Source organism: Peromyscus eremicus, chromosome 5 (assembly GCF_949786415.1).
Source record: "Peromyscus eremicus chromosome 5, PerEre_H2_v1, whole genome shotgun sequence".
Lineage (NCBI taxonomy): Eukaryota > Metazoa > Chordata > Mammalia > Rodentia > Cricetidae > Peromyscus > Peromyscus eremicus.
Genome location: NC_081420.1, coordinates 22,639,819 through 22,665,987, shown reverse-complemented (window position 1 = coordinate 22,665,987; position 26,169 = coordinate 22,639,819). Strand labels below are relative to the sequence as shown.

Below are 26,169 nucleotides of genomic sequence, written 5' to 3'. Positions count from 1 at the left end.
CATTTTAAACCACTGCCCGCCTAGGTTCCAAGTGCAGCGATACTGTGACACAAACCTACAAATCTTGTCTAACTAAATATCCAAATGGCCAGTGATTCTAAACAGACTCTCATTAACAGCAAACATATTCGATTTCTGAGCCAATATTTATTTTGGTTCCATAGACAAACAAAATCACATAAACTAAAAGTAAATGAGTAAGAGATTCATAGAACATAAATATCAGCTTCCATTAATAGAAGTAACTGTAAACTATAAAAAATGTAAACGCTAAGGACACTATGAAACATGACACACAGGCACGGCACATTATTTACATCCCCACGGGTAGCCATGCTTGATCAAAGGCGTCTAATCTTTTCCAAAGTAAGTTTGGATAGAAGGCCGTCATTGAGAGAACAGAAAGAGGTCTCCCAAGGGCAAGTCTGCCCCAGAAAGCTTCCCCTACACAGAAGAAAAATAACAACAACAACCAAAACCAAAACCAACCAAACAAAAAATAAAACAAAAACCCCACAGCTCTATCCTGTCCAATCAGAATGATGGAGAAAACGAAATCAGCCACAATCCCAAATCCCAACCCCAAATCCCATTGCTGCCCTCTTTCCACATCAGGAAACAGCCGGCACACCACCCAGGGGTTCTCCAAGATGGGTCCCCTGTAGCCTAGCGCCATACACGTGATCGCCATGCTTGCTGTTCTCTGTGTAGCCTGTCAAATAAAACTGTTTACCTTCTACTTCTGTCTAAAAAGAGAATTCCTTCACTAACCTGCCCCAAACCCCACAAGAGAGAATTTGTTGTTTTCTTTTCTTTTTTTTTTTTTTTTCAACTTTCTCTGATTGAGTTTTGGGGGAGGGGTATAAGGCAGAAGATTGATGATCAAACTTCTTAAAAGTCTGTTATAGATAATAGATATCTATACACAATTATAAAAATTATAATGTTTAGATGACAACCTCAGTGTGTTTAGCATAACTTAGCAGATGACAGTACTATTCCTATGTGTGGTCTTGATAATACCCTACAGCCACAGGGAAATGCGACTACAAAGCAACTTACCATGTTTATGGATAAAGGCCAGCCCCTGTAGTATTTGATACATAATATTTCTGATGACTGACTCAGGGAACAGTTTGTTTCTGGAAGAAATGAATATCTGTTAACCAACCAAAAATGAAGATGGCTGATACTCCTTTTGCCTTGTAGCCTCTGTTGGCTAACAGTATAATTAACAGAGTTGTGCTAAATGCTGTAGGTTCAAAATGTGAAAATAATGATTTGTTTGTTTGTTTTAATGTTTCAGAAAACCTCAACTCCAACAGCAAATGTCTTATACAAATATTCAAGAGTTAAAATCTAAACTGTCTCAATAAGAGCAAACTACCCTGGAAAACTATCAGTATCAAGAAACAAGTAAGTAGACTTTGAGAAGTAGGACCTGCATATTTTAGGTCCTCATTGTTTTGAGATAAGGTCTTGCTGTACGCCTGAGGCTGGCTTTGAACTTACCATCTTCTTGCCTCAACCTCCCGAGTGTTCTCCTACTACGTCCCACCATGCTTCAGTTTTATGCTGCATATCAGTACCACCCAATAAAAATACAGTTAAGAGCTAAATATGAGCCCTGATTAATTTTTCTAGCAGCTACATTTAACAAGAAGGAAACATTAAACTTAATTAAAAATTTTATTTTTAAGTTTATTTTGATTGATGCCTGAGTATTACAAATGTGTATTTATATAAATATAAAACATACAAAAATATGCATATAATGTGACATTTTCATATGTGTATACATTATATATTGTTTAAATCAGGGTAAGTATTTATGTTTCTTTATGGTAAAAACTTCCAAATTCTCTCTACTACCTTTTGAACTATGCAATTTGTAATTGTTACCTAATTTATTATACAACTATTATTATACCATGGAACCTCCAGAACTTTTCACTTCCTAGTGCCCACTTATTGGCCTCCCCCATGTCTATCTTTGCACTTAGTTTAAAAAGTGTGTTTATTTAAACACACACTCAATACAAAGTTGTTACTGCCCTTATTCTCAGGCTTGTGAGACCTGGTCTTATGAAGCCCAGGCTGTCCTTGAAGATGCTACATAGCTCAAGATGACTCTGCATCTTCTGGTCCTCCTTCCTGCATCCCCTGAGTGCTGGGATTTCAGGTGTGAAGCTACCATACCTGCCTGATATAAAATTATTAATGATTTTTATACTAAGTTTCCAAATTTGGTGTATAATTTATTTTGCATTATAGCACAGATCAATTTAATCATTTTAAGGGCTTGAAAGTCACATGAGTCCAGTGGCTACTACCTTAGATGTGGTACTTAGATAATATCCATGATAAGGTCCCAATGAGAATTGAATTAAGAGTGCAAAATTTAGTCAGACTACCAACTAAAATTATCAACATCTGAAAATTAAAGTGAGAATCTCCTTTGGGCTGTACCATTAAGTTTCATCACTCTTTTATCTCTAATGAACGAGCTCATCAGATCCTCTGGGGCAGGGTGGACTACGAACGTGTGCATTTATCCTCTGGGCGGGGGGCAGAATGGACGTATGAATGTGTGCATTTATCCTCTGGACATATGAATGTGTGCATTCATCCTCTGGACGTATGAATGTGTGCATTTATTCTGGGGGGGCAGGGTGGACTACGAACGTGTGCATTTATCCTCGGGGGAGGGGCAGGGTGGACGTATGAATGTGTGCATTTATCCTCTGGACATATGAATGTGTGCATTTATCCTCTGGACGTATGAATGTGTGCATTTATTCTGGGGGGGCAGGGTGGACTACGAATGTGTGCATTTATTCTCTGGGGTGGGGGGCAGGGGGGACGTATGAATGTGTGCATTTACTTGGAGAGGCTGGAGGTCAGTGTTGGAGGCTTTCCTCCATTATCTCCTCCTTGCTTCTTTGAAACAGTCTCTTACTGAATCAGGAGCTCACTCATTGGCCAGACTGCCTAACAGATGAGGTCCTGTCCCCCTTCTCCCATGTTGGGGTTACAGCCATCCACCTGGCTTTTCTGTGTGGCTCCTGAGGATCAGAACTCTGTTCTCACGCTTGTCCAGCGGGGCCTTCACCGACATTTCCCCAGCTCCTGTCTCATTGATTCTGGAAAGCTACTTTACTCTTCACTTATTCTCAACTCTTTCATAAGATGCTTGAAAGGACAATGAAGACAATGTCCTCATTTTTGCCTAAAGCCAGCTTTACTTTTGAATGTAAGACTACTGATTCCCTTCGTTCAAAAGGGGAGGGGTGGTTGGTAAGTTTATATGATGTCTTTATGTTAGCTGCTAAGGAGTTACAGGGGAAGAAGAGCGGTAGTGACGTCATAGCTGGTTCTTCAGTGTCAAATGCTACCATTTGATGAAATAACTGGATCAATTCATTTAAATTTGCCTCTTTGAGTTATAAACCAGCATATCATCAAGTGTGATTCACTGATGGAATTCATGGGAAGAAATGACAGGGAAAATATAATGTTCATAAAATAAAGACATACCTGTCTTTCATTAGCTGATAGAGGTTTTCTTTCATATATTCAAATATAAAATAAAGATGGTCATTTTCTCTGATAACTTCTTTCAGTTTAATCACATTAGCATGATTGAGTTTCTTCAGGGACTGTAAAACAGGAGAGCAGTACTATTCTTAAAGCAAATTTATAGACGTGCAGGACCTTATTTGTGCTAGCTAGTTACCTCAGGTAACCATTTATCTCCTTTAGATTCATTAATAAATTACATGTGACTAGCTACATAATTCTAAAAGATCTTGGAGCATTAATTTAAAGCAAATATTAAATGATTTAAGCAATGAGTACTAAGGGAAAAGAGGCAACCAACTGGACAGTAGCTGCCTGGAGTGTTAACCGGCCACTTTTCCTCTTCATATTCCAAAGCAGATCTAACTGTTTCTTTCTGACTTACCACGTCAGACTCCACACAAAGTATCTAAAACCTCACCCAAGCCACACAACATAAAACACAAGAGAATGGTACTACATGCCGATTTAAAAAGCTGACTTTTCCCTTGATATGTGAGTTCTAAGGTCATTGTTAAGTAGGAGGAGGCCTGGTTATTGTCTGTTCCCCGCTAACATGGGAAAAAGGAGGAATGGAAAGGAAGGGGATAGATGCAGTTATCTTTAGGAGGCATTTGGAAGAGTCTAGAACAATGGTTTTCAACCTGTGAGTCACAACCCCTTTGGGGGTCACATATCAGAGATACTGCATATCAGGTAATTTACATTATGATTCATAACAGTAGCAAAATTACAGTTATGCAATGGAAATAATCTTATGGTTGGAGTCACAACATGAGGAACTGTACTAAAGGGTCACAGCACTAGGAAGGTTGAAAACCACTGTCTACAAAAGGTTGAAAACCACTGTCTACAATAATCTCAGCTGCTGTCCTTGGATATGGTGTACTGTTGGGGGATATGTTGACTTCTTTACCTTAACTTCTCGCAAGTTCATACACTCATCCCAAGAATAGAACTTTCTCTTCATCCTGAAATAAATGAGGGGACATTTAATGTTCAGGACTGAAGCCCCAAGAACCAAATTTCACCACCTCTGGTGCTCTTGATTATGGCTTCACTTTGGGGACCACCCTTCCTCCACAGAAGGAAATTGCCTCCTTTGTTGCTCATGCCTTATGGTGCCAAGTCTGGGCTCAGGTGTGCCGTGTCCAGCTGCCATTCTGCTGGCCATCAACACAAGCATTGCTGCCCCCGCCAAACTTCCCTCCTCAGTGAGTTCTTAACCATTTTTATCACTTTAACTGTGACTTTCCTTTTAAAAGTCCCCCACGCATATTTCCTTTCTGTAGCTTAAAAGATAAACACAAGCTGGGTGGTGATGGCGCACGCCTTTAATCTCAGCACTCAGGAGGCAGAGGCAAGTGATCTCTGAGTTCGAGGCCAGCCTGATCTACAGAGTGACTTCCAGAACAGCCAGGGATACACAGAGAAACCCTATCTCGAAAAACCAAAAAAAGAAAAAAGAAACACTATACTTCAGAAGTGGGATAGGGTGACAGTTACAAAGTTTGTTAGGAAATCCAGCAAAAGACTTAATCTAATAACTTTTACATTACAACTTCATCTTTGGGTAAGGGGCCATGAAATAATTTAAATCAGGGAAAGAAAGGAAAACAAACAAAACAAAACCCACGTGTGATCCAGACTTAGAGTAGTCTTTCTATTTTCCTTGTTGGGCCAGGGATGGTGGGTGGGGACTGACCCCAGAGTCTTTCTCCCATTCTGCCCTATACTTACCCTGTTCCCCATTAGACACAGCAGAAATCTGTTTAGCATAACAAAGTAATTATCCTACTCATACAACAGATGAGTATATTTTTATGTAAATGGAGTTTTAGTCACCAAAAGTACAAGAAACAAGAACAACTATGTGCCAGGCGGGGAGGTGTGTACCAGTGCTCAGGGGACAGAGGCACGTGGATCTCTGTGAATTTGAGGCCAATCTAGTCTACATAGTGAGTTCCAGACAGCCAGATACATAGTGAGTGCTGGACAGTCAGGGCTACACAGTTAGACTTTGTCTCAAAACAAAACCCTCCCCCAAACCAAACCAAATCAAACCAAACCACCCAACTATGTCCATGACTGCATTTAGTCATGTGACCTCTGTGATAATTAATTGTCATTGTCAACTTGACTGGCCTTAGCATCACTAGGAAACACACCTCTGGGTGCGTATATATAAGGATGTTTCCAGAAGAATTTAACTGAAGAGGAAAACGTATCTTGAATGTGGGTGGCCCCAACCTACAGGCTGGGATCCTGGGCTGAATCAAAAGGAAAAAGGGTGAGCTGGGCGTCAGAATTCATCTCACTCTACTTCATAACAGCTGAGGTAATGTGAGCAGCCTGTCGGCACGCCTTCCCTGCTATGACGGGTTGCATTCCTTCCCCAATCATGAGGCACAAACAAGTCTCTCCTCTCTAGTTGTCTTCCTCTAGCATTTTGTCACAGAAAAGAGGAAACGGTACCATCTCCTGTGGAAGATTTATAGATCACCAGGAAGCTGGAAGTTCCTTGATTGAGTGGCCTAACTTCTATGATGCAGGGCCTCATAAAGCTATAGTGCCCATGTGAGGAATCGGGTAAGGAACTGACAGAGGGAGGTCAAGATGTGGGCTGTAGAACTGCGCAGCCTGGGTGCAAACCCTGACTCAGCTGTTCACAGGTGGATGGCCTTGGTGGCCTCTCTGTGGCGCAAATGCCTTTCCATCAAGTACACACGACTGTACTACAATGCATATTGAAAACTTAGTGGATATTCTTATTTTTATGAGTTATCTATGACCCAGCATGAGACATGAAGGGTGTCACGGCTATTATTTTAGAAGGACCCTTATGGAATTAGAATTTCATTAGTCATTCAGACTCTATAAAGGAGCTGATGACATAGCCTGATGAAGTTCAGGACTTACCCAAAGGTACTTTTCAGTACGATGGGTTTCTAGAAAGTTGTTACTTTCCAAAAGACAAATAACATGATGGCTTTAAGGTAAAAATCAATTCAAATAAAGCCATATAAGAAAACTAGTTTAATAAAATGATTACACTCATTCCAACATGTAAATATGAGATGCTGATTCTTTAAAAATTGATTTCAGAATTTTAAAAGTGTCTGCTCTTGAGAATGGTGACATGCCATATCCTTTTCAGGATTCAATTTGACATTATAAGTCCAACCTTATCTTGAAGACAATTGTTTTTAAAGAAACAGTAGGTTCTGGTTTGCTCCCCATGTTTAAACTAGAGAAACATCCACTACTTCCAGTTTTATCCCAAATGTATCAGGCATAAAAAGCGGAGCACTCAGACTTACGTGGTTTATTAATGTATCTGAATAAAGCAGAACTTAAAAGTAATACGGACTTTTCCTTCACTTAAGTATATTCCTTTTCGGTAATTTTCTGTTTCCTAGAATAGCGTTCCTCATCAGGCAAACTACTTTGTGGTCTGAACTGACTCTCTCCCTATGCTGCAGGTGCTCAAGCAAAGGGAAACAAACACCAAGACCCCCGCGGAATCGCCGCAGTGCCGCGCATGCGCACGCACCTCTTGATCGCCACCAGCTCCCCAGACTCGTTGCTCTTCCCCATAAGCACACTCCCATACGTGCCATCCCCCAGCTGCCTCATAGTTGTGTATCGGTTCATCTTGGGAAAAGGTGACGCAGCAGGGTTGTTCACGGAGATCTCTTCCTCGTGGAATAGAAATCTAAATACTTCTTTATTTTTGGTCCTTTTCCTTCTTGTTGCTACACTGGCAACAGGCTTGTCATCATTAAATATGGCTCTTCCTTGAGATCAGGTAGACTCATGAGATACAGCGATAAGGAATCTGGCAAAGAGACACTGCTTCCATTCTTATGGACACCCTGTGAAAAACCACACCGAAAATGTTTTCATTAGAGAGGTCCCACACCACATTTATTGGCACCCTAGATACAGAAAAACTAAAGCTGATAAAAAGGCCATTGTCATAGGCCATTTGTGCTGTGTGGAAGGAAGTCTACCCACACAGACTCACAGTGCCTGCACTGGGCAGTCTGTCTATGGTTCATCAAGGTGGTCTTAATGCTCATGTGATTCTCTTTTTACTGGCTATAATCTATGTTGTTCCAAAGGAGCCAGGGAAAATCAGACATCTAAACTATATCGATTCTTTGAAGCAATTTTTGTATCATTTAATCTAGTCTGTTAAATTCAAATTATATTATTTACTTAAAAATTTCCAGTAGGCTACAACTGTCCAAATTAGGTAAGATAAATATAAGACAAGTTAGTTTTATATGAAGAGAATGATAATATAAAGGAACTTCTTACTTTATTTAAATAATATGCCACTTTCTTTTACATTAAACCAAGAAAAACATTCATACAGAAAAATAAGAGCCAGGTGGTAGTGGCACAAGCCTTAATCCCTTCACTCAGGTGTTGTTCGAAATCCTAACCAGTCTTTCTAATAAAAAACCGGAAGCCAGATTATTGGGGTAAATGCTGAAAGATCAGACAGACAAAGAAACAAGCCACAGCAACGTCTCACCTCTAGGACTCCTCAGCCTGAAAAAGCCTCCAGTTCCTGTCTCCTCATGCCTTATATACCTTTCTCCGCCCAGCCATCACTTCCTGCATTTAAAGGCATGTGTGCTTCCCAAGCAAAGGCATGAGATCTCAAGTGCTGGGATTAAAGGTGTGTGCCACCACTGCCTGGCTCTGTTTCTCTCCTAGACTGAGTCAATCTCATGTAATCCAGGGTGGCTTTGAACTCACAGAGATCCAGACCGATCTCTGCCTCCCAAGTGCTAAGATTAAAGGTATGTGCTACCACTGCTTGGCATCTAGGTTTAATCTAGTGGCTTGTTCTGTCCTCTGATCTTCAGGCAAATTTTATTAGGGTGCACAATATATCACCACGCTCAGGAGGCAGAGGCAGGTGCATCTCTAAGAGTTTGAGGCCAGCCTGGTCTACAGAGTAAGATTCAGGACAGTCAGGGATATACAGAGAAACCCTGTCTCGAACAACAAACAAATAAGAACAACAACAACAAAAACAAAAACAGAAAAAGAGAGAAAGAAAAAAAGAAATGCAAACCCCATTTGCACATACATATGTAAGGCAGACAAGCGTAGACAGACTATGCTGTTTAGCCTGAGACTCTATTTGACTTGGGGTTACGCACACTCAAATGTACTCTTTCAATAATGTACTCGGCACCCCAGTTCCTTCCTTCACCTGCATGTACTATGCACACACACCCTCTCCCAATAATGAATCTAGCAGACTCAGCACCCCCTTGGACTTCCACCTGTACCAGGCAGGCTACATATATTTTCATTTCTAAACAACAGTATAGATTTCTCCACCCCTATTAAGGATCAAACTTAATAGTTTCTGTTGAACTATATTCCCAATTTATATCGGGTATAAAGAATAGGAGGGCTGATGTAGCCTGAAGTGGTGTGCATGCACAGGGAGGCAAAACTGTGGCCTCAAGTGAACTTTTAGGGTAAACCCACTACTTACTATCTCATGCCTATGCATAGTTAGACATGCATGTGTGCTAGTCTGAATGTAACTGACCCCCATAATCTCATAGGGAGGGGCACTATTAGACTCTGTTGGAGTGGGTATGACCTTGTTGGAGGAAGTGTGTCACTGTGGGGGTGGGCTTTGAGGTTTCTTATGCTCAGGCTACCACCCAGTGTCTTATTCAGCTTCCTGTTGCCTGCAAGATGTATGATTCTTACACAATCCGCCGGCTCCACCCTGGCCTGAATCTGTAATGGACACAGATGCCGCCCTCCTCCCCAGACTTTTGGGTCTGTGGGGGCCACAAGCAACCAGAAGCCAGAGGCACCAGGCAATCAGGTACCATCATACCAAGTACTACCTAAGGTCTCTAGGCCCCTATGCAGGAAAGGCAACAGCTTCGTGCCATCCCTATGGCTGGGGCGGGCAGTACTGAACCAAGTGCCACCTGTGACCCAACCAAGAGCCCTGACGCTGGGCAGTTGGGCACCACTGTGGTAAGAGAGTACAGGGTGGGGAGGTGAACAAGAGGGAGAGATGGAATGGTCTGTGGGCTGGGGAGAGAGGAGGATCCTGAAAGAGGAGGGTGGTGAGAAACTGGCTGATGAGAATGGCCAGCTGGCCACCTGAGTCCAGGGAGATGTCTGGGCCTGGACTATGACTAAGGGTCAGGTCTTGATCCAGAGCCCTGGAGTTGCTGAGGGGGCCTGAGTTGATGTCTGTAGCTCCTGTTGTCACTGGGGGCCGTGCAGGGGCCTGTGGTGGGGCCACATTGGTGTCTGAACGCCACACTGCCGAGGTTCAGGCTGTTGCCAGGGCCCACAGAGATGCCCTGGGTATGGGCTACAACCTGTGACCATGTTGGTGTCTGAAGGCTGTGCTACTGCTTTGTTCCAGGCTGATTCAGGTGGCCAGGGCTGTCAACTGGGGCCTTGGTATTGTCTGGACCAGGGCTGTGGCTGAGGGCCATGTTTGGGTCTGTGGCCCTGCCACATCCAGGGTCTGTGTTGATGTCTGTGGCTCCTGAGGCCACTGAAGACTGTGCCGATGCCGGGGGTCTAGGCTGCTACCTGGGGCCATGTTGGTATCCGAGGGCCATGCGGGTCTGGATGGCCACCTGTAGTGCCATCTGGGACCATGGTAATGACATGACTGGGTCCATGGTCCTACCACAGCCAGGGTCTGTACTGATGTCCGTGGCCCATGTTGCCACCAAAAACCACATAGATGCCTGAAGTCTGGGCTAGAACCTGTAGCCATGAGGGTATCTGATGGCCATGCTGCCACCAGAGACATACTGATCTGAGTGGCCTGCACTGTCACCCGGGACCATAATGTCATCTGGGCCAGGGCTGCTTCAGAGGGCCATGTCTGGGTCTGTGGCCCTACAGCAGCCAGGGTCTGAGTTGATGTCCATCTGAGGCTCCTCTTGTCACCGAGGGCCATGCAGAGGACCAGAGTCTGGTTGGCCACCTTGGACCATGTCAGTGTCTGAGGACTACGCTGTGTCAGGAGCCATGCTGATCTGGATGGCCAGTGCTGCCACCTGGAGCCTTGGAGACTTTCAGGCACAAGTCACTGCCTAGGGCCATGTCTGGGTTCTGAGCAGGAGGCTGGGGTCTGGGCATAGTGTCCATGGCTCCAGTTGCCACCAAGGGCTCTATGGATGCCCGGGGTCTAGCCAGCCACCCGGGACCATGTTAATGCCTGGGGGCCATGCTGCTGCTGGGGCTGTGCTAATCTGAGGTGCCTGTGTTGCCATGGGGGCTGTGGTGGCATCTGGGCTCCCAAGCTGCTGCTGAGGGCCATGTCTGGGTCCATGGTCCTGCTGCAGCTGGGGTCTGTGGTGATGTCCATGGCCGGTGTTAGCATGGGGTCATTGGAGCCATGCTGTGCTGAGCCGCCCTGCCCTTCTCTGACCCTGGGATAGTTGGTCCTGCCCCTCACTGGATATTGCAGCAGGTGAGTTCACCCTCTCCCTCAAGGAAGACCTTGCCCTGCACTCAGGAAAGATGGCCCCACCCTCCACGATAGGCATGCATTTCACCTGAGAATTCCCATCTTCCAGGTATCCAAGTCATAGAAATAAAGCTATGAGGTCCCTCAAAGTCATTATGTCCTTCATTGACGGCAAGCGCTTTCCTCTAAAGGATTGCTAATCTGCACTGAAACTAGTATAGTCTGTACCTTAGCCAAGAAATAGGATTAACACAGGGTGGGAGAACCCAGTTCTACACTTTCTGCACAGAATCTGACAGCCCTCCCTTGACTGGCCACAGCCCATATGGCAGAAGAATGTATACACTCCAGGCCCCACTTGGTCATGTGACTTGTTCTGGCCAATAAACTATGAACAGAAGCAGTGTGGTCAGGAATGTGCGACGTCCCAGCAGACCGCTGGGTCCTGGGTCCTGGCATGAAGAAGAGAGGCAGAATGCCGACAGCACCAGGCCAAGTGCAGCTTGTGAGGGATGGGAAGGAGAAACAGAGCTTCACAGTTGCATCATGTGTCACTAGAGCAACGGTGACCAACGAATAATCCAGGATCACTATTGTCTTTTCCTCCTTTGACTAAAACGGTCATGTAATTAATAGATGGGCTAACACACAAGTATCGAAGCACTCTCCTTCCAGGGGAGATAACATAATTGGTGTTAAACACGAGATGATCATTCATATACCTCAAGAACAGAATGACTATGTATGCAAACCCTACAGAAGGAGATAAGCCGAATATTACCAGCACCCAGTTATTTCTGCTTTTTATCTCTGAAACATACTATGTAGATCAGGCTAGCCTCCAACTTATGGGCAATCCTCTTGCCTATGCCTCCTGAGTACTGAGATTTACAGGTGTGTACTGCCAAGCCCAGCTTTTTTGACTTTTCTAGTAACAACAGTATACAGCACTTGGCGAACTCCCAGAGCACTCTCATACAGGTCCCCCAACAGTTCTGTGATGCAGATGGGACAGTTGATAAGTCTAGAAAGCTTGAATACCTTGTCCTACATCACAGGGGAGACTGACCCAAGAACCACAGGTCCCCCCACTAACCATGCAGAAACTCTGAATGATAGTGTCTGCACCAAAATCACAGAGAGCTAAGACCACAGATTCGCCTGTTCTGAGCTTTTAACCCCACCTTACTATCCGAGTGCTCTCTCCAAACACACATGCTGGGTGCACACACAGACCTCTCTTTCTGAAATACCTAAGGTTAACATACCATATATTCTAGCTCCATATCCATACTGAAGATGAACACCATACTTCGGTGAGTCCTATTCCAATGCTCTCTGCTGATTCAATCATGACCTTTCATAGCACCTTCCCTCTCCAGTAGAGAATCCAGAGTATGGTCACTTTCTGCATTTAGCCGTTAGAGTTTTTCAAGTGACCAACTGGAAGTAGTTCAGAAAGGAACCACTCTCAGACGCGTGGTGACTGAACTTGAGTTTTTCATTACGACTTGAATGACTGAAATTTACTTTAAAACTGTTATTTGAAAAACAAATTCAGGCCATGTGGTGGTGGTACATGCCTTTGATTCCAGCTTGGGAGGCAGAGGCTTGCAGATCTCTGTTGAGTTCAAGGCTACCCTAGTCTACAAGGAGAGTTCCAGAACATACAGAGCTGTCACTCAGAGAAACCCTGTTTCAAAAAACCAATAAATAAATATGTTCAGAAACTTAACTGCTTTATATCACGCTTTTAAAAAATTTCAAAAAAACAGAAATGTATTAAAACAATCCAAGGGGCCGAGTGTAGCCTCACACCAGGTGTTCTCCTAACAAGGTGTAGGATCAGAAGTGATACAGGTTTTAAATGTTTCTGGACTTTGGAATATTTGCTTATATATACTGAAGTAGCTTCAGGATGGGACCCAATTCTAAACCTGAAATGCATGCATGTTTCACATACACCTTCTATACATACTTTGCAGGTAACTTTATATGAAGTTTTAGTGAGCTTGAGGTTTGAGTGTGGTCTTTCACACGAGGGTAAGGTGTGCAATTCTCTACTTTTGGGATTAGAGCACAATGCAAAAAATGTTGACTTCCTACTTCTGGATTATCTGCTAATTTGTATTTATTAAGCAGTCAAATGAGAACATTATTGACATACATAAACCTAACAAAAGCTCACCAATACTTATGTGAAACTCTCGGGAGAGTATGGAATAGACATTTTCATATTTTAAAAAAGTAATATGGTGGTCATATCTATGCCACTGATGCCTTCAAGAAGCATCCTCAGACACCTGTCGATTGACAAATATATGGAAAGAATAACAGCAAAACAGACGGAGATTGGAACGGCCTCATGCCATGCAGCTCCTACTGTTATGACTGAGTTTACACAACTTTATATTTAAAATTTCATTTTCCAGACCTTTGCGGGCTTCAAAACCACAGATGTGAATATATTAAGATGGTTCTGTCAGAGTCTTAGTAGATCTTGATTTTATAACTGTAATAAGCACAAGGCACAACCTAACTGTACACTATGTAGCAAGGATGCTCACTGATTTCCTCCAGTGTTCTACCTTCAGCCTGCATTTCAAGGAACTGCTTTTCAACACATGTCTCTAGATAATTCCTGGCTGTTAGAAGTCTCTCACTGTGCTAGAGGCTTTGTGCTTTTAGTTCCCAAACAGCACCATCAGAAGACAGCTTGCTTTAAATATCCCTTCCAGTTTGGCCCTTCATTCCAGGATTACATTCCCCCCACTATGGCACTTTGACTTCCATGAGGTAAAACTCAGAGATGCTTCTCTCTGACAGGCAGTAATGGAGGCCCAACGAGGATGTGTCATAGCTGTCAAAGTCCCCAAGGCTTCCCAAATCACCCATGAATGCACACACGCACAGCAAAACCACATGCTTCTCTGTTTCCAGGGGTGTATTAGGAATGCTACAAGGCTTTTCCTTCACAGGAGTATCTGTGAATTTAACACTTCTTCTTCCGATGGGAACATTGCCTTCAAAGACACATGGAAACAGTTAGGCTGTGCAACTCCATGGTAAGACCTTGCAATTGTAAGATGCCTGTGGTGGTTTGAACAGGAATGGTTCCCATTGACTCACATGCTTAGCCCATAGGGAGTGGCGTTATTAGGAGGTGTGGCCTTGTTGGAGTAGGTGTGGCCTTGTTGGAGGAAGTATGTCACTGTGGAGGTGGGCTTTGAGGTCTCATATATGCTCAAGCTAGGCCTTGTGCATAGTCTTTCCTGCTGCCTGTGGATCAAGATGTAGAACTCTCAGCTCCTTCTCCAGCACCATGTCTGCCTGCATGCAGCCATGTTTCCTGCCATGATGATAATAAACTAAACCTCTGAAACTATAAGCCAGCCCCAGTGAAATGTTTCCCTTTATAAGAGTTGCCGTGGTCATGGTGTCTCTTCACAGCAATAGAAACCCTAACTAAGACAATGCCATTTATATTTAGGGTTTCTTCGTCTTCCTCATCGTATGCTTAGTGAAATGTCTTAAGGAATGCCATCAAATGGCTTCTGGTTTGCCTGGAAAAAAGTGAGTTTTCCTAAACAGTCTTTATGCTATATATACAAATACCAATCAAAACATCAAGGTATTTATGTAGAAAAACATTATTGTAGATGGTTCTTAATTGAAACATATTTTTCTTAATTTTTCCTTTTCCTGCATGAGCAAACACAATTCGGAATGGTGTTTGGGGATGCTTGTTCTGTTTAGTGTGCTGTGCTGGTTTGGCCATCCCACAGACTAAAATACACTTGTTTCTGTTCAAGCTGCTTCTGCGGTTGATCAGAGAACAGCAGATCGCTGCCCTGTCTCCCAGCTACCCCTGCTCACAGGCGCATGCCTGTCTCCAGGAAATGAGCTCTCCAGAGAGGTTTACTGATCCTTTCTGGTTAAGTAACAACTAGAGAATTTACTTAGGCAGAAAGCTGTATCACAGCATTCCTCCATTAGGAAGAATGTAAAAACCAGCCCACAGGGAATTAAATGAACTGTTTAGGACGGAGTCAGTCTGATACTCAAGTCAGGCTCGAAGCTCTGGTTTGAGTGTGATGCCCAACTTATAACCTCCATTCTTTGGCTTTACAGTCATTGCACTTCATAGAGGAACCACCCACCCACTTTGTTCCAAAGCTACACAGCCACCGTACCATAGCACAACCACAAGACTCACAGCCCAGTTCCTCTCCTTGAAACATCTACATACAGCTGTCACAGGACAGGGGCCTGTGGCTGTCAGTGGACAGGAGCCTGTGGTACCAGACACTCTCCATGCCGAAACCTGGAGCTGCACCTGGATCATCCTGACTCTCAGAGGGATGCTTAAAAGGCCTTTAAAAGCAGCGAAGAGAGAAAAGTTTGAGACACCAGGGCCTCAAAGGTTAAGGTGGGAAAAGTCTACATGAAGCATTGTCATAAAAATAATGTAATTCTGAGGCTGGAGAGGTGGCTCGGTGATTAAGAGCACCTGTTGTTCCTTCAGGGGACCCCAGTTTGATTCCCAGCACCCCACTTATCAGTTCACAACTCCAGTTACAGGATACACAGGACACAGGCGTACATGCAAGCTAATCACTCATACACATAAGATAAAAGAAGTAAATCTTAAAAATGCAAGTTTGAAAATCTAATTCTGAAATACACTGGTGTGGGAACTGGAGAAATGGCTCAGTGGGTAAGGGCAACTGCTGTGGGACCCTGAGGACCTGAGTTTGGATACCGAGCACCCACAGGAAAACCTGGGTGTGCTCACACGTGCCTGTGACCCCACAGCTTTGGGAAGCAGAGACAGGAGGATCCCTGGTGCATGCTGGCTGCCAGCCTAGTCCCGATTCAGTTGAGAAACCCTGTCTCATGTGGAAAGTGACAAAGCAGGACACCGGGCCTTCATCTCTGGCCTCTGTACACACTCCACTCCCACAGATATACAGTGTGATAACTACATCCTTTAACCCAATCATTTTCCTGATAACAGCTAATGGAGCACAAAGCATTGAGAGCATGAGAAGGAAGAGCCACGGAGGTGGTCCGGAAAAGGGCCATGCTGCTTTAGAAGGGAGGAGAAGAGGGAACACTCATGAGCAAAGATGTAGGGGAGAGGCTGGGCTCAGGGGTGGTGTCCAGGAAGTAGAAATAGAAGGTAGGAAGGTCCCTGGACAAGCAGCAACCCCACTTTGCACCCACTTCACAACCTGGAAGATGAACTGACTGCTCCTCACCCTTCCAGGACTGAGACCGTCAAGCACCATCACCACCACGCTGAAGTGGAGGGCCGCCCTGCCTCCCTGTGCCCAGCACACAGCAAACAGACCCTCGGTCATAACGGCTCTCTGCATGGCACGGGAAGCTGCGCCATTCTCGGCAAGGCTATTCTAGAAACTTCATTTTTAAGCCAGACCAACCAACCTCCGAATAAACAATGGAAATGAAAATTCTATTTTGAGGACAGTGATAGAGGAGGCTATAGTTATACTTAAGGAACAGTCAACAGAGATCGTAGCCATTTCCTGGTGATGTGTTTGAGAGAAAGTAGAGATTATCCGGATGCCACTAGATATTTAAAAGGTCAGATCTGTGAGAATCCATCAATTTCAAACCTCATCTACTCTAGGTAAAACATGCTTGTGTCCTGGGCTTCCTAACATTGCTTTAGAAAGGCTTCTCCCGAGCCATCTTCATTATAAAATAAACAGCTCTTTGGGGAGGTGGAAGCTGTTTCCCGTTCCTCCCATCCTCTGAAGATATAGGGACAATGACACAATAAAAGGCAGCATAGATGGGAAGGTAGTGTGTGTGTAGGTCAGAGATCAGCCGCTGGTGTCCTGGATGCTGCTCACCTTGTTCTGAGACCGAGTCCCTCATTGGTCACAGGCTTGCCAATTTGGCGAGGCTAGATGACCAGGAAGATTCATCTGTCTTTGCCCTTGAAACTACAAACACGTGTGTCACCATGTCTGTCTGGGTTTCTCACATGGATTCTGTAGACTGAACTCAGGACCTCATGCTTGTGTGGTGTGGGGCAAGCATGTTCCCATTCCGGAAGACAGAAATCAACATTCCCAGGCACCTCCTCACTGATTGCATATCATTCACTACTTTTCCCCTGTGGAACACAGCAAAGCCCTGAACTGGTCACTGCTCAAGAAGCAGTGTATCACCGGGCGGTGGTGGCGCACACCTTTAATCCCAGCACTCGGGAGGCAGAGCCAGGAGGATCTCTGTGATTTCGAGGCCAGCCTGGGCTTCCAAGTGAGTTCCAGGAAAAGGCGCAAAGCTACACAGAGAAACCCTGTCTCGAAAAACAAAAACAAACAAACAAACAAACAAACAAACAAAAAAAAAAAAAGAAGCAGTGTATCTGACTTAAGGAAAAGCACAGCTCCCAGGCCTCAGGTCTTCATCCACATACAACACTGCTGGAAATCTATGAACGCAGCACAAGTATTAAGGACTCAGCATTTTCAACAGTTCAGCCATAACATGCATCAACCCTCCTGTAGGCTAAACAAATGTTCCATGCTGACCTTAAAAAGGACATTCATTTAGAGTTCCAACCATAAAACCTGAATAAATATTCATCCTCTCTTATTTACTTTTACCAAAGTGCACAATTACCACTTAAATGCACAGTTATTGCCAATTCTGTACTAGCTAATAGGGGATTTAAATAAGATTAAAAAGGATTAGTGTGGAGGGCAGATGGAGGGTAAAATGTGCCTGCCAATCACTCAACAGCTAAGGTTTGAATATGTCTTAGGAGAACACAGTATCATAACACTCTAAGGCTGTCATTGACTTTTTAAACAAAACTATAGCATTTTAAGAATTGCTGTACCAGCTAAAAGCAAAATAGAAAAAGAAAAAGATTCCACACTAGTCAAGTGGCAGACATATTTACAGAAATCAAAAGAGGGATTATTGTAATGGGAAAAGAAGAGATCCCCCACCCCTAGTCTGGACCTCATGTAGCCCAGGCCAGCTTTGAATTTGGCTAGCAGCTCATTGATAGATTTGAATTCTTGGTCTTCTTGTCTTCACCTTCTAAGTGTTAGGACAGATTGAGCCACCAACCCAGGCAGGAAAAGATTCTGCCTCAGATTGTAAAACCACAAAGATAGCTCCGTGCTAACATTCACATATTGTTTAAAAGTTAATTGATGAATGAATCCACAGCACGGAGAGAGAGTCCACACTCTGCAGAGGGGTGGGGGCCTTCCTCAGGGAAGCCTCCCTAGTCGTCACTGTTCACAGGTTCAAAGTTAACTCCTGTTCCCGCTATCACTTTTACTCCATTAGTTGCTTTTCTGATTAAAATAAGTGACCTCTATGAGACTCCTTTGCCATTACAACGAGTGACATAGTGACAACAAGCGACATTATGCAGTGACAGAAGTCCCTGTGCTCCACAGCTGTGTCTAAACTAAAGGCCCAATTGCGGTAAAGAGCCAGGCTTTATCTGGCTCACTCTGATCCTTGTGACTTAGCTAAGTCTCTAGGAGCAGATGTCACAGGATTGGGAGGAGGGGGTCTGACCCGGAAGGGTGGATCTCCTGGGCTTGGAGAGGACAGCTAGGCCGCCACCGCCACCGAGGGGCTCAGCTTTCACCGGCTTGCAACCTGGAATGCACCAAGGAGGTCTGGAGTTGGACCTTCTCTTTCTCTTCCCTCCAATTCCACTTTATGAGATATGGACTCAGTTCCGCTTCCCCCTCAGGACCAGTCCCGAGCCTCACTCCTAAAAGTAGTTCCCCCTCAGCCGGAACACCCTGAAGATAAGTAGGGGACCCAGGGCACCAGCTCAACCTAGGGATCCCTCTGCAGATGTGACAAGAGAGGACAGCGCCAAGTCCTGGAAGCCCTAGGGAGCCTGGAGAACCCTAGGGAGAGTCCTGGGGAGCCTGAGGGACCCTGAGAAGCTTAGGGAGCCCGCAGAGCCAGGCCTCTGCCCGCGTCCTCCCGTCCCCCAGCCCGCCGCTCCGCCCTGGGACCCTCCTCCCTCCCGCCGGCCCGTACCGGCGTCCAGGTCCCGCCTCCCGGCGGAGAGTGGCCCTGGCTGGACAGGGCGCCGAGGCGACATGCCGGGCGACTTCGATGCTCAGGTCGGGCTGGGTCCCGCAGCCTGCTCGGGATTACCCGCCAGCGCCGGCAGCTTACCTCGTTCGCTCCCTTGTGAAGCTCCAGCGCAGTGTGTGTTTCGTATCCTAGGAAACGGCCAGGGCGCGCCGGCCCGCGCGGCTTGCCCGCTCACGCCACGCCCACGGAGGGCGGGGTCGGGCGCGACACGCCCCGCCCACCACCGTAGGCCTCGCCTCCGCGAAGGGACTCTACCCATTCACCTTTTTTAAATGACTAACAGCGTTTATTTATTCTTAAAACATTTTTTATTATACAATCGTCACCTGGAAAATATGCATATTTATATAATTCGCCTCTATAATAGGGACTTTCTAGATGTTGTTGGCTTTCACAATGTAAGGTTTCAGATCTTGTGGGAAGTATATTGAAACTGACACGGCAGAGCACGGCATAGTGAACTTGGATACACATGATGTAGCATGTTGGAAATGTCCCTGTATATGTTCCACTGGCACGAAGGAGGAATAGTTCACCCACCATGCACAAACCCGGTGTGGCTACAGGTTAAAAACCAGACTTGATATTAATATGTAAGCCAAAGGAGGAATTGACACACAAATGTTAGACACTTTAAAATGAACAGATTACTCATCAAATACTGCAGAACAAGCTAAGTCTATCTTTAAAGGGCAATGTTTAATTCTGTATCAAGTCATTTTGCATAGCTTATATGAAGTAGTTTGCACAGCTTACATGTCATATGTTAATATTAATAAATAAGGCACTGAGTTCTGTACATAAAGTGTTGACTATGAGCTAGGACAGGAACAGCTAAATGAATGCACTGAAAACAGGGGAAGAAGCAGCAGAGAGATCCCCGAACGTGCAGCGTGTGGGCATGTTAAAGGCATCCAGCCAGATCTGAAGAAAAATAGACAATGTTCACAAAGAGAAAGTTGACTCTTGAAAATCATTTCATTTTTCATTTTTTTCTTTTCTTTTTGAGATTATAATTACATCCTTTCTCCTTCCCTTTCCTCCTTCCAGACCCTCCTGAATAATCGTTCTCGCTCTTTCAAATTCATGGCCTCGTTTTTTCATCAATTGTTGTGACAGGCATAGGTGTGTACACATGAATACTTCTAGACATAACCTGCTCGGGCTGTATAAAGTTACTTGTGTGTATGTTTTCAGGGATGGTCATTTGGTATCGGTTAAAACAGATGTGCTCTTCCCTGGGGAGGACTGTTTCTCCCACTCCCAGCGTTCCTTCGTTGCCTGTAGGTCTTGTGCAGTGTTGAGACCTTGTGGCTTCCCCCATCCTCCCCCAAGCCAACCCCCAGCCCAGTACATTTTGGCAAATCTATTGTTGTCCTTGTTCAGCTCATATTTAAACAGTCATTGAAGGGACCTGAGTACTGTGGGGTGCTCCCCTCTGGACCCCAGATTAGGCACAGACCACACTCTAACACCAATTTTCAAACACAAACCAAACACAAAGAGATCCTTTATTAAGCAAGGCAGAGAGACAAGGTGGCTGAATCTGAAAGGGGCAGAAAAGGCAGCAAAGAGCTTTGCAAGTGTCAGTTTTAAGAGGAGGAAAGGGCGAGGGAGTCTGTGTGAGAATGAGCTAGGACTGGTAAGTTCTAACTGGGTATTTTAATTAGGTTAGTCGAAATAATGAATTTTGATGACTGGACCTTGGTGTTTTGATGGTTGGACCTTGGTGACCAGTCTTAGGAATGAGTCAGTGGACAAATAAGGGAATAGACGTTGGTGGCTAGCTTTAGGAGTGTGATCTAACAGTTTAGAGAGGGAGAGAGAAGGGTGAAGGGAAAACCTGTTGGTGCCATGTTTGCGGTGCTCAGGCCTGTTAGAGAGCCCTTCAGGCACATTGGGGAGACTTTGTGGGTGCAGCTTTCATTATTGGAGACACAGTCTCAGCACATTCCCCAACCCTCTGGCTCTCGGGATCGGTCCAGCCCTGCTTCTGCAGTGTTCCTTGAGCCTTAGGGAACTGGAGTTGTTTCATGGATGGATCCATTGGGACTGCACTCCATTACTCTGCCTTTGATTGGTTATGCTTTTCTGTAGTGGTCTCTGGCTGTTGAAAAGAGAAGTTTCCTTGATGAGAAGTGAGGACTTGCCTGGAACTCACCATGTATCCCAGGCTGGCCTAGAAAGGAGAGTCTTGATTACCTTTTCCAGTCACATCATCAGAATTCAATTGGCTTGCTTTTTATTTTGGTTTTCCTTAGATTCATTCTGTAAAGTCTTGATTCATTAAATCTGGTCCTCAGGCTGAAAAGCTTGGGAGAGGCCTTGTGCTTTCTGGGTGCTTGTTCCTATAGATGCTCTTGCATCTCAGGTCCTTATATTGCTCAACTCTGTGGGTCTATTTTCCTTCCATGTGGCTCCTAAGTCTGTTTTCATTTATTCATTAAGAGAATGTTGCTGGGCAGTGGTGGTGCACGCCTTTGATCCCAGCACTCGGGAGGCAGAGTCAGGCAGATCTCTGTGAGTTCAAGACCAGCCTGGTCTATAAATTGAGTTCCAGAACAGCCAGGACTGTTACACTCAAAACACACACACACACACGCACACACACACACACACACACAGAGAGAGAAAGAGAGAGGGGGGGGGGAGGGAGAGAACACATACAGTAGTACAGGATTAGACAGTGGGTATGGTAAGACCAAGAAAACAAAAGTGTGACAAAATGAGCAAATAGCAATTAGTTCAGGATGAGAGGAGGGGACACTGGTGTCACTGCAAAAAGACACAAAAGGCCTGGCCAAAGGATGAGTGAGCCAGAAGTGGGGTAGAAGAGGCAGTGATGGGCTCATTTAGAGATACCTGGTTAGGCACTAGACTGTGTCCTTGCCACTGGAAATGGTGTCAAGGCAGAGAGCACAGACTCTGTCATGGCTTACAGTGAAGCAGGCAGTTGAAATAAAAAACATGTTGGGCAGGAGTGATGGCACATACCTGCAATTCCAGCACGCAGGAGATCAAGAAGATTGAGAGTTCTAGGCTAGCCTGGGCTACACAGTGTCTTGAGCCAGGCATGATGACGTTTTGCTACAACACCAGCATTAGGGACGTGAAGGTGGGAGGGTCAAGAGTTCAAGGGCAGCCTCAGCTACATGATGAACTTCAAGGCCAGCCTGGGGTTCACAAGATCATCAATAACATAAAATAAACACCCCCTCAATCCAAAAAACAAAACAAAAAAAAGCCTATGTTAGATCAGAGAGGTCTTGCTCTCTCGGGATCCTAATCCTTAGCATGCATCATGAGGAAACCAGGAAATCCTGCAAAGTGATCTGCATTCAGATACGCATTTCATCAAAGTGAGTAAGCACAGAGGAGAATGCTGATGTAGGACTGAGTAGTCCATCTGGAGGCTAGAAGAGGAGAAGGAGCCCATTGAAACAGATTGGGAAGGAATGATGGGAGCCAAAGACAGCAGAGAGGTTGGAAACAGGACATAGCAGCACTCAGGGAGACCTGGGAGTTGAACCGGACAGGACCATCTGCCCTAGATGACTAGTGGCCAGTGGTGCATGCAGCCAAGATGAGCAACATCGGAAGATAGGGAATCCGAGGATGAAGAGTGTAAGCAACAAGTCTGGTTTGAAGGCTATTCAATCCAAGATTACAAGAAGCTGGTTGATAAAATATGTTTGTCACTTAGTGTAGCTGGAGAGTTTTCTCTCCGGGTTCCTCCAAGCCCCAGCAGTCCCACAGCCCACTTATAAAATAAACACACAGACGCTTATATTATTTAAACTGTTTGGCCTAATGGCTCAGGCTTCTTGTTAACTGTTCTTATATCTTAAATTAACCCATTTCTATAAATCTATACCTTGCCACATGGCTCGTGACTTACCGGCATCTTCATATGCTGCTTGTCATGGTGGCAGCTGGCAGTTTCTCTCTGACTCAGCCTTCCACTTCCCAGAATTCTTCTCCTCCTTGTCCCACCTATACTTCTTGCCTGGCTACTGGCCAATCAGTGTTTTATTTATTAACCAATCAGAGCAACACATTTGCCATAAAGAACATCCCACAGCAACTTAGCGTCCATCTGAAATATAATGTTGGATCTGGGATATTGTGGATAAAGCTGTGGATGTGGACAGGTAAAGCTGCATGAAGAAAAGAGGACTGAGGTTCTAGGAAACCCCATCTTTAAAAAAGGAAGGGCAAACCGGGTGGTGGTGGCGCATACCTTTGATCCCAGCACTCAGGAGACAGAGCCGGGTGGATCTCTGTGAGTTCGAGGCCAGCCTGGGCTACAGAGTGAGATCCAGGACAACCTCCAAAGCTACACATAGAAACCCTGTCTCGAAAAAAAAAATGGATGGGCAGAAAAGTAGAGTAACGGGGGGAGAAACCCTGGGATATAGGGTATTTCAGAGTGAGGACCGTGAGGTCATCAGGAAAGAAAAGGATTGATGAAAAGGAGATGATGTGTGGCAGGTTAGAGCATCACAGGAACATCCTGCCTAACAACCTGCATGCTTAAAGCAGGGCTTTATCCCACTGCTGTGATAGGAAGGATAGAGCTCTCAGCATTCATCGACCCTTCTAAAAAGTGCCTGATGCCCACACAGGAGCCCCAGACCTGCAGGAAAGGCACAGGTGGCCAAAGGAAAAGCAGTACCACTTCAGTACAGCAGCCAGCTGACCCAGGTTTCATCAGAAGCAGCTCTGAATGAGAAACTAGAAAATTATCCGGGAACCGTGGCTGGGGAGATGCTAAGCCAAGGAAGTGCTTGGTGCCAGCATGAGGGTGTGACTTAGGCTTCCCAGAACCCACGTGAAAGCCAAGTGAGGCAGTGTAGCAGCCAGTGCTGCTGGCTGGGACAGGGGTGGGGAGTGCAGAGACAGCCAATTCCCAGAGACCCCTGGCCAGCCAGTCTAAGCAGTTGGTGAGCTCCAGTTCAGAGAGAGACCCTGTCTCAAAAAATAAGGTGGGAAGCAATAGCGGCACCTGACATTGAATTTTGGCCTCCACATGTGCACTCAGTGGGGGACCACACACACACACACACACACACACACACACACTTTTCAACAATGGACATAATGTAAATGAACTTCTAAGGGCTAAACTTTAGGGTGAAATACCAGGAGGGATGGTGATGTAGTAATAGGTCGGTTTTGGTGTTGGGATTATGGACTAAACCATCAGGTGGCATTAGTTCTAAGATCTAATAGTAGATCCAGGGATCTGAAGATCCTCATAGAATTTACAGGTAATAGGTTCAGACTCTGTTAGTCTGATAAATTTCAGGGCTACTTAGGACTTTCCGCTCCCCAGACTTGGAATTAATCATTTCTCTAGATATTCTTGTTTCCTCTAAGTAATTGTGCATGCTTGCAAACCCTAGTCCCCAATGTTTGCATGTTCATTGCTACTGTAGTACTACCGAATCTAGTGGCTTTCAGTGGACAGAGGAAGAAAATAGCTTTAGGGAATCACGTGTTCATCCATCACTGCTGGCAACATAGGCTTCTTTCTTTCCTTCCCTTATCTTGTATCTTTCTCTCCCTTCTCTCTGTTAGAAAACCTGGCATCCCATATTTGAACATTAAGTCTATCAAGCAGTCAATTTGTATGGAAATGACTGCAACAGTGTACTAAAGACAGTCAGGTTTCAACACATGCCTTAACAATGAACCTATTCCATGAAGTCAAGATTTATTTGCATGTTCATTTATTCTTAGAATACATCCCATGGAAAGTGTGCTGTAATGGTCTGTTTTCAAAAGTTACTTCCAAAGTTACTTCCATTTTTTTTTTTTTTTTTTTACTTATACACTTCAGGTCAGGTACTTTTTTTCTTTAATCCTAGCACTCCAGAGGCAGAGGCAGGAGGATCTCTGTGAGTTCAAGGCCAGCCTGGTCTGCACAGCAAGTTCCAGGACAGCCAGGGTGGTTACACAGGAAACCCTGTCTCAAACAAACAAACAACCTTCCCCCGAAAACACCAAAAAAAAAAAAAAAAGAAAAAAAATAAAAGAAAAGAAAAGAAAAAGAAGAAAGAAAAGAAAAGAAAAAAGAAAGAGCTACAGAAGAGCAGCAGCATGCTTCTGCATGGGGAGACTTCAAATCATAAGGTGCTAATTCTCCCGTCAATCCACAAATTCCCATGAAGCCCTGAGAGGGATACTATAATAATTCAATAAACTGATTTTATTGATAACTGGACCTGGTAGATTATTCCTGTAATACCAGCACTCTGAAGTATGATACAGGAGGGTCTTGAGTTCAGGGCTAGCCTGAGATACATAGTGAGTTCAAGGACAGCCTGGCATATAAAGTGAAATCATGTCAAAAAAGAATAGGGGGAATAAGAGGTAGAGGTTGGGGAACATGATCAATACCTACATGTATGTCATTGTCAAAGAGCAAACAAAAAGTCAAAGAAAACAAAAAACAATCACCAACAAAATATCACCGAACAACCCACTTGTAATACATGAGAGACCTAAGATGGACTAACGTGCTCCAGAAAGACTGACAGACTGAAATGAACGGCAGTCACGTGATCTGCAATAAGCCATTGAGCTTGTGTCTCTGTCAACATGATGATGCACCCCTGTAATTACAGCGGCCAGCGGGACTGAAGTGGTAGGACCTAAGGTTAAAAGATTGCCAGGAACTCACCCTGGAGCCACTCACTCTGGCGCTGAGCTATCCTCCAGCTCTCTTCTTACTTTTGATGTCGAGACAAATGAGATATTGGCTGGTGCAAAACTGAAAACCACCCAGTGCAGAAATCTTCTAAGCATAATATGGAATATATTGGAAAAGCTTTTTCTTTTTTTTTTTTTTTCTTTTTTTTTTTTTTTTTTTGAGTTTTGAGACATGATTGGCTGTAGCTCAGGCTGGACTCGCCTGCTGATCTTCCTGCCCCTGAACACTCAGTTTGGAAAGGGGAAAGGCTGATTTCCGCTAACTCTTTCTG

The 26,169-nt window shown here is 44.7% G+C and overlaps 1 protein-coding gene across 4 annotated transcripts in view; it reads right to left on the bottom strand.

Annotated features, from left to right (window-relative positions):
* Nucleotides 1-19,372, bottom strand: part of Mak (male germ cell associated kinase) — a 49,846-nt gene extending 30,474 nt beyond the window's left edge. For 2 of the 4 annotated variants that reach the window (XM_059263132.1, XM_059263134.1), the window contains exons 1-5: nt 19,124-19,310; nt 7,133-7,454; nt 4,496-4,550; nt 3,538-3,659; nt 1,063-1,142 (exon numbers count right to left, since the gene is read on the bottom strand). In XM_059263132.1, the coding sequence (XP_059119115.1) occupies nt 1,063-1,142; nt 3,538-3,659; nt 4,496-4,550; nt 7,133-7,233 (358 nt within the window). In that variant the 5' untranslated portion in view covers nt 7,234-7,454; nt 19,124-19,310. Of the gene's footprint in view, nt 1-1,062; nt 1,143-3,537; nt 3,660-4,495; nt 4,551-7,132; nt 7,455-19,123 lie in introns of all 4 variants that reach the window. The other 2 variants (XM_059263133.1, XM_059263135.1) reach the window with 2 other exon arrangements.
* Between the last annotated feature and the right edge of the window lie 6,797 nt (nt 19,373-26,169).